We start from the raw sequence: 7,512 nt of genomic DNA on the forward strand, positions 1-7,512 counted from the left end.
CAGGTCACATTAGGAGACGGATACTGATCTGCCTGTCGTTTCTCTAGGACGAGAACATCATGCAGTCCATGCAGCTGTTTGACAACGTCATCTAAGGAACGGGAGCAGAGTTCACTAGCACCAGTTGGTGTGTGTATGTGTGTGTGTTTCTTCTGAATGGAAAGCTGGTGCTTGTGCGTCAGTCAGGAGCTGGGATGGCCGAGGGTACAGAGAGGTCCTCTCCTGTCTTGGACCTCCAGTGACATTTCTCCAGGCAACAGTGGAGTTTACCCTCACTTCATGATTTGTAGTTGTACTTCAGAGACATAAAGACAAGCAGCGGGCCCACAGCCACCGGCACACTGGAACCCAAACGATTCTTTTACGTGAACTTTTATTTATCCCCGTCGCTAATAGAGAAGCCTGTAAACACAGAAGGAAGAGCTTCTCCCTAATGTTGTAATAGGATTACAGTACCTCTGTATGGCTGAAATTTGGAATTTTCAACCTGATTCTCCCTCTGCATGTGGACAAAGGTCCCCCAGGGGCCACTGGATTGTTCCTGACACGAGCGTCAATGTAAAAAAGAATTCTACCACCCCCTAGTGGAGGAGATATGGAACTACAGCGACAGCCTCCTGAGGTTCAAATGTGAGGAATTGATTTTAATATCGCATGATGATGTCACTATATCCAGTTATGTATTTACAGAGATACTCCAAAGTCTGCTTGTCTGTCTGCTGTCCCTAGTCATTCACAGGTGCCTCACCCTCCGTTGATATGTGTGTGTGTGTGTGTGTGTGTGTGTGTGTGAATGCATGTGCAAAAGAAAGAAATGTCATTTACCTGACCTGTGAGGTTATAATGGGACTGTGGTAGAATAATTTCTGTCCTTCCAAATGATCCACGTTCTAGCTGTAGGTGTTGACTGTTGTGCATTTTATAGCATTCCCCCCCAAAACTGTGATACGAGGACGGAAAACGTGGAAAATCCACAGGATCATTTTGACCACCCAAGCTTTATTTTAACCCAGTTCATATCACTGTTTGTACATTCATTCATTTTAGGGAAAAATCTGTTAGATTACAGTGTCTTTTGCCAAAATGTCCTGTGATAGTAACCCGTTATACAACAGAAAAAATGAGCTGTTAAATTAGACTCACCCACTCATCCAGCGGGAGCAAAAAAGCCCGAAACATTTGTCATTGTTTTCCTCTCTCCTTTCTCTTCCCTTCCTCTCTCTGTGACACCAAAGAAAAGATAGAAACAGAAGAGGTATAAAGAGTTAAGACCTAACGCCCCCCTGCGGGATTAGGAAGGGGGGAATGCCATCTGGCGAGCAAGGCAAGGAGCAATCAGAGGCAACCCCCCCCCCCCCCCCCCAAACAGCTGTTCATTGTGTTACGTCTGCAAACCGTTCAAACATAATTAGTTTTAGTTATGATGCTTCAGATCTGTCGCTTTTGCAACCGCTCCATGATGTGGTTTCCTTATCCAGAACAACCGTCCCGGTGGTATAAGTTGTACAGTCACGTGATCAAGAACAAAGACCAGTTTTGTGTCTTAAGAGCGGCGATCGTCACATGGAAAAGCAATAAAGTCCTCCACCACGTTCAGCGCATCTCCACTCATCCGACCTTTTCAGAGCACAGCGTAAGGGTGCACCCAGACCCTGATGGAAATATGCACTCTCGACCATGTCGCGTCCCGCTTTTTCTTCTGTTTCAGGAAGAAAATTGGCTCTGGTTGGCTCCTTGCAGCAGTTTTTAAGCTTCCATGCCTGACCACCGGTAAATTCCATCAATACCCGCATGTGCTGTGTCTAGAACAATGAAAAACGTACTAACCCGTTGTACCGACTGTCTAGTTAGCTAGCCTCAACTGGTTGCATCATGTATTCAAAATGTGTATATTTTGTACAGAGATGATAAAATAAATCACAGTTACTATGCAAATGGGGCAGTTTTGGAGGATTTATTTATGTTGATGAGATTAAATTAAGAGAATGGTTTTTCAAAGGCGGTGGCAGCAAAAGGCAGTGTGTTGGAAGGCTGGAGATCTACTCCTGAATGTCGACACGTGCTCTACGCGCCGCGATCTCATCCCAAATCATTACTGATTACTCGATTACTGATGTTGTAGCTGAAGCCGTCGCTCGTACTTTCATCACCTCCCATCTGTATTTCTGCAGTGGAATCTCGTTTGGGCCTCCCAGCGAAGCCCCTGGACTCCGCAGTGTCCGGAAGTAGACAGCTGGAGATGGGAGCGTCAGCAAAGCTGGAGAGAAATACAAACTTGCACGATAAACACGAGGTTGTCGTGCTTTAACGACAACGTGCATCTGTTTCCTTCATGGATGGATTATCCAAAAGTCCACTGGGAAATGTCGAGCATTTAAAATAAAAACAACAACCCTAACACGGCCTTTAAGCGTTGCGTGTCGGGATTAGCTTTGTCCAGGAAGCAGAGGGTGATCATTTGGGCATTTTGCGGAGCTCTGCCAGAACCCAAATGGCCAGAGACAGAAGAGCCACGGAGCCAGACTGGTGAGTGGCTGCGAGGGGAGTGGGGACGTAAAGCAACAGGGTGGAGATGCCCAGCACAACCTACAGAACACCAAGGTAAAGTTTAGTCGCACTGCAGAACAGACCAAGTCTCTGTGTTTGTCGGAAGGTTGCCAGCGTACCTGGAGATACGCCATTGATGTGAGAAGGCTGATGGCCAGCTTAGCCCTCCTGGGCAGCACCATCTTTCTTGAGAACAAGTAGAGGCCTGTAATAGCAGCCAAGGCTGACGTCCCCTGGAAACAAGCAACACAAGCCATCAACACAGCTGAATTCTTTTAACAATGTTAAGCAATTTCTCTATCGTTTATCAATAAACTACCAAAATCCTGTGATCGAACTGCACGGTTGTGGGATTTTCAAAGAAATTTTTGAGGGTGGGAGAGAAGGCCAGTAGATCATCTGGGATCCATCGATCGCCCATCTTAGGGAAGGAGTTGTACACCAGCCCGGCGTCCAGCCCAGCAACAAAAGCCCCTGTGTGAAAGTGCAGGTAGAGTTTGAAGAGCATGTGACATTACACTCATATTAAAGTCAAACGCTTGAAGCACGTGACTGAATTTACATGTGTACCAAGTACCTGAAAGGGCAGTGAGGAAGACAAGCCCGCCCGTACCCTTGGCAAACCTCCGAAGTTGCAGGAGACGTTTGGTTTCTGTCAACTGGGAAGTAAATGATGGAATATATGAGAATACTAACAAGGGAAATACGACATTTAGCTTTAGCATTGAGCTAAAGAGCTGAGCTAATAACCTTCTGTACAGGCAGCAGCAGGGTGAGACCCGTCCAGAGACTGGCAGAGTACAGCAACAGGGCAGAACCGAGGTGAGCGCTCAGACGATACTGGCTGACCCTCGGGATGTCGTGAGAATCTGGCTTTTCCTCCAAACCACTTTTTACCATGTACCACCCTAGAAGGCCCTAAGAGGATACACAGTCATCTGTATATTCCCTTCGTTTACATCCAAACAGCTTGTGGTGAGATTATGGTAACCTGACCATCGCTGAGGGGTGCAGACTTCCTCATACTCAGTCTCACCTGGAAAAAGACAAAGCCGCAAAGCCCCAGCACCTTTGCCTTCATGGAACGATTAAAGTAGCCTTTTCTCCAGAAGTAAATGGTGGGGAGGATGTAAGCAAGTCCAACCAGCCTACCCCACATACGATGACCCCACTCCATGTAGAAGATAAACTTGAACTCTGGAAGGGTCATGTCATGGTTCATACTGGAAAAACATCATGAAACCATATTAATCGCAAAATTTGGGCCCAGCCAAGCATGTACATCAAAGGTGACTGCTTACATTTTGAATTCAGGAAACTGCTGGTACTTGGAAAACTCCGCCTCCCACTCTGCTTGTGACTGAGGCGGTTTCATCTCCCTCACTAGATGCCAATCCACCATGGAGAGGCCAGATTCCGTTAGCCTGATGGAAAGAGATGCACACATCAGGTGAGCCCTTAAGAACAACCAAGCCAACGGCGCCAATATACAATACAACCACACAGTTACCTTGTGACACCACCCAAAACGATGGCCCCGACGACCAGCCCGCTGCAGCCCAGTAACCAGCGACCTACTATGCGATTGGAGGCTGCGTTGGGGCCGGTGGCTGCAGCGGCACCAGAAGCGGCACCAGCTTCTGCCGTTAAGGTGCTCTGAGTCCTCCTGACAAGCCATTGTCGCAGCTGTGGGCTCTGATGGATCTAGATATAAATATAAAATAGATGGTGAAGTGACAATATGAAAATAGCTTGAAAATCCTGAGGCTTTCACATTCAGTACTGAGCACACTACTTTCAGATTAGACAAACAGGAAACATGTGACCCAGAGAGAAACTAAACAAAAATACATCTTTGTTTTAAATATGAGTTTGCAGTTACAATGCCTCTGGTTAACCTCTAAAGCGATCCCTTAACCCCAAATCTAATTCTTGAGTTGGAGAACCATCTCATAGGAGAAAAAGGACATTTCAGGTGGATTTGATCTCCTGGCTGTTACAGCTCATTTCGATGTTACTCATCTGTCGTGCGGACGTGACCGCAGCTGCGTGTGTATATACGGCCGATTTCGATCAGAAGCCATAAAAATACGACGGGAACAACAATGAGACCGATCACGCCTCGCATCCATTTAGCGCTACGACCTTTTAATACTGTGCCTAACTGCAGCGTTTAGCTAGTTGTAGACTCACGCTTCTGGGCTGAAACCCCCTGCTGGCATTTCTCCAGCAGCAGAAATAGGTTGTCCGTATTGAAGATAGCAACATCGTTATAATGCCCGCCGGTACCGTTTTGTTGTCAAATGATGGGGGTTTAGGTAATCGCCGGGATGTTACGCTGTCATGTTTCCTAACTAAAAGTTCAACTTTGACCTTTTTGCGTCATAAAAAAGGGACGCCACAAATACGTTACCACAATTTAAGCTTTTCCGGGCCATTTTTACACCAATATCACATGGTATATCCCATTATATGAAATAATCGTTTCACAATCGTTAGACGAATGAATCCAAACATGTTGTTTTGTGTTTATATGATTTCTATTAGCTATAGCTGTGACTTCCACCGGTTGATTTATGTTTTAGGTCTCGGCGTCTTCCGCACGGGCGGTCACCTCTTTGTTTGTATGGCACCGCCCGTCCCATCTCCTCCACGTGTGGCCGGAGTTAACTGCGGCCAGTCACCCAAACATGAAATGACTCCACAACACTTGCGACCGACTCATAAAGTCTTACGGATCTATAGAAAGTGGGATCGACAGGTAGCTTTTACCGATGCCTAAAAGACTGTGAACCCACGCACTAACATATGAAAAGCGAATCTCTGTCCTTCCCTGTGCGTTGTTTTGTGTCACAGCCCAGAGATTATGGCAGCTGGCTTCCTAATAGAGGTGTGTGTGGACTCCGTGGAGTCTGCTGTCAATGCCGAACGCGGAGGTTTGTACTGGGAACACTGGGTTCTGTCCACTAACGGGGATGGGATCCAACACATTTAAAACAAACAATAAAAAAAATGCCAGAGTAATACATTTGCAGTTAATTTATTTCTCATAAAATGTTTTGCGTAAATTGGTGAAGACTGATCGTTTGTCTGCCCTGGCAGGTGCAGGTAGACTTGAACTGTGTTCCAGTCTCACTGAGGGAGGCCTCACCCCCAGTCTCGGTAGGCTGATGGACAGCAGGAAGCCACAAAATGCTGAGTTCAGACGAATGCACGATGAAAAGTCACATGTGTCGCTATTGCTGCGTTTCCACAGGTCTGCTGCAGGTGCTGAAGCAGTATGTTAAAATCCCTGTGTATGTCATGATCCGGCCTCGTGGGGGGGACTTCCTGTATTCCGACCAGGAAGTGCAAGTGATGAGGAAAGACATCGAGCTGATGAAGAAACATGGAGCCGATGGGCTCGTGCTGGGAGCCCTGACGGAAGACGGACAGGTGGATGCGGAGCTCTGTATGGAGTTACTGGGTAATGGAAAAGGGACACAGACACTTACGTCACAAGCATGTCTGTTCTCATACATATCACTCAATATCACACTGTTCCTAAATACACATTTTAAGAATGCTCAAAGCTTCCTCCTCTATCTCTGATTAATCCCTTTTGCTCCCTGCAGCTGCTGCACGCCCGTTGCCTGTTACCTTCCACAGAGGTAACGTTTTTATCTTTTACTCATGTTAGATTTAAGAATTCCCCTTTTCCCCCCCAGCTTTCTGTAGTTATAAATGTGGTTTTTGTACCAGGGCACATCATACTCATCCCTGTTTTTGCCTTTATTGAGATATTTCTACAAATACTAAGTCTGGGATACTTTATGTATCCCAGACTTAATTATTTACATTCAATTAATCACTCACCAGCTTTCACAGCTTCTTTACTTACTTTTGGAATTCTGCCACTAACTCTGGCATCTGGAAAACCTTTCACAAAGCTTCACCTCTTCTTCTGACCTTTGTGAAAGCTTTTGACATGGCTCGTGACCCAGTGGGCACCCTGGAAATGCTGGTCTCACTGGGGTTCCAGCGTGTGTTGACGAGCGGCTGCGACACCTCCGCTTTGGAGGGACTTCCTGTCATTAAACGCCTCATCGATCAAGTATGTCTAAAGCGGGGTGTGTGCACATGTGTTACATGTGCAAATAAGGGAACTCATTGCTTATCTCCATATGTTCGCAGGCTAAAGGGAGAATCACTATCATGCCAGGTGTCCTTAAGCGTTTCCTTTATACTTGATGAGTTTGATTTTGGATGTTTTATTGTTATTATTAATCTTTCAGGAGGGGGTATCACAGAAAGGAATTTGCAGAGGATCTTAGAGGGGTCCGGAGCTGAGGAGTTTCACTGCTCAGCGCGCTCCAGTAAAGATTCTGCAATGAAGTACAGGTCTGATAAAAATAAGCCATGAAACGCACAATAAGAAAGCAATGATTTTTTTCTTGACCCCTCTTGATGTTGTTTTGTGCAGAAACACCTCTGTGGCCATGGGAGCCTCTTTGTCAGCGCCTGAGTACAGCCTGAAGGTGGCAGACGTGAGCAAAATCCGCACTCTGAACGCAATAGCCAGGAACACCCTTTGACCTGGTAGTGAAGCCGAGACTGAAAGCCATGACACGCGCATCAAACACATACCTCAGAACTGGTCATGAGTGATTTGACTCATATTTCCCTGAAGATATTTTGGAAAGATCCTCTTTTTCCCGCGTTATTGCGAATTAAATCTGTTAGAGCTCAGGGATAGCATTTAAACCCTCTGGGATATACAGGCTCAACGTTTCTCACGGCAGAGAGCCATGAATAATGTCAGCTTTCATCAGTGTTGTTTAATACCGTCTGTAATCATATTCACCGTCAACAATGCCGCCAATGTGGCCCCAAACTGCACTGTGACCCACGTCAGAAATATTGTGACTTGATTCTTTTTACTCAAAATATTGAGTTGAAAAGTAAATAAAAATACTTAACATGTAA

At 46.0% G+C, this 7,512-nt stretch overlaps 3 protein-coding genes and 1 long non-coding RNA gene across 10 annotated transcripts in view; 2 read left to right on the forward strand and 2 right to left on the reverse strand.

Annotated features, from left to right (window-relative positions):
* The window catches only part of LOC130533725 (Kv channel-interacting protein 2), a 48,549-nt gene extending 46,614 nt beyond the window's left edge, over positions 1-1,935 (forward strand). For all 6 annotated transcript variants that reach the window (XM_057047390.1, XM_057047385.1, XM_057047389.1 and 3 more), the window contains one exon: positions 48-1,935. In XM_057047390.1, the coding sequence (XP_056903370.1) occupies positions 48-95 (48 nt within the window). In that variant the 3' untranslated portion in view covers positions 96-1,935. The remainder of the gene's footprint in view (positions 1-47) is intronic.
* Positions 1,936-5,048, reverse strand: LOC130533701 (cytochrome c oxidase assembly protein COX15 homolog). The gene is made up of 9 exons (XM_057047342.1): positions 4,741-5,048; positions 4,058-4,251; positions 3,849-3,971; positions 3,584-3,770; positions 3,298-3,465; positions 3,125-3,206; positions 2,867-3,021; positions 2,667-2,780; positions 1,936-2,586 (listed from the first exon to the last, which is right to left on the reverse strand). The coding sequence occupies exons 1-9, from the start codon at positions 4,813-4,815 to the stop codon at positions 2,455-2,457; spliced, it is 1,230 nt and encodes a 409-aa protein (XP_056903322.1). The 5' UTR covers positions 4,816-5,048; the 3' UTR covers positions 1,936-2,454.
* Positions 5,049-5,153: 105 nt separating this feature from the next.
* On the forward strand, positions 5,154-7,512 carry cutc (cutC copper transporter homolog (E. coli)). Of its 2 annotated transcripts, XM_057047377.1 has the most exons (9): positions 5,154-5,308; positions 5,404-5,483; positions 5,650-5,709; positions 5,804-6,013; positions 6,162-6,197; positions 6,477-6,640; positions 6,721-6,748; positions 6,822-6,927; positions 7,010-7,512. In XM_057047377.1, exons 2-9 carry the CDS (start codon positions 5,414-5,416, stop codon positions 7,119-7,121), a joined length of 786 nt encoding a protein of 261 aa, XP_056903357.1. In that variant the 5' UTR covers positions 5,154-5,308; positions 5,404-5,413; the 3' UTR covers positions 7,122-7,512. The 2 variants fall into 2 exon arrangements, with proteins under 2 accessions (XP_056903357.1, XP_056903358.1); XM_057047378.1 differs by having other exon boundaries at positions 5,204-5,483; positions 6,507-6,640.
* On the reverse strand, positions 5,572-6,606 carry LOC130533748 (uncharacterized). The gene is made up of 2 exons (XR_008952648.1): positions 6,428-6,606; positions 5,572-6,009 (listed from the first exon to the last, which is right to left on the reverse strand). It is a non-coding gene; the product is annotated as an uncharacterized LOC130533748 (long non-coding RNA).

Source organism: Takifugu flavidus, chromosome 11, assembly GCF_003711565.1.
Source record: "Takifugu flavidus isolate HTHZ2018 chromosome 11, ASM371156v2, whole genome shotgun sequence".
Lineage (NCBI taxonomy): Eukaryota > Metazoa > Chordata > Actinopteri > Tetraodontiformes > Tetraodontidae > Takifugu > Takifugu flavidus.

What these genes read in the sequence shown, in the direction of transcription:
- LOC130533701 (XM_057047342.1), bottom strand. Translation starts at nt 4,815, where the DNA reads ATGTTGCTATCTTCAATACGGACAACCTATTTCTGCTGCTGGAGAAAT. An exon ending in GGGGGTTTCAGCCCAGAAGC is followed by an intron (nt 4,252 to 4,740) that starts GTGAGTCTACAA and finishes ATTTATATCTAG; the next exon opens with ATCCATCAGAGCCCACAGCT. An exon ending in TGCTGCTGCCTGTACAGAAG is followed by an intron (nt 3,207 to 3,297) that starts GTTATTAGCTCA and finishes TTTACTTCCCAG; the next exon opens with TTGACAGAAACCAAACGTCT.
- cutc (XM_057047377.1), top strand. Translation starts at nt 5,414, where the DNA reads ATGGCAGCTGGCTTCCTAATAGAGGTGTGTGTGGACTCCGTGGAGTCT. An exon ending in GAGAATCACTATCATGCCAG is followed by an intron (nt 6,749 to 6,821) that starts GTGTCCTTAAGC and finishes TTAATCTTTCAG; the next exon opens with GAGGGGGTATCACAGAAAGG. An exon ending in GATTCTGCAATGAAGTACAG is followed by an intron (nt 6,928 to 7,009) that starts GTCTGATAAAAA and finishes TGTTTTGTGCAG; the next exon opens with AAACACCTCTGTGGCCATGG.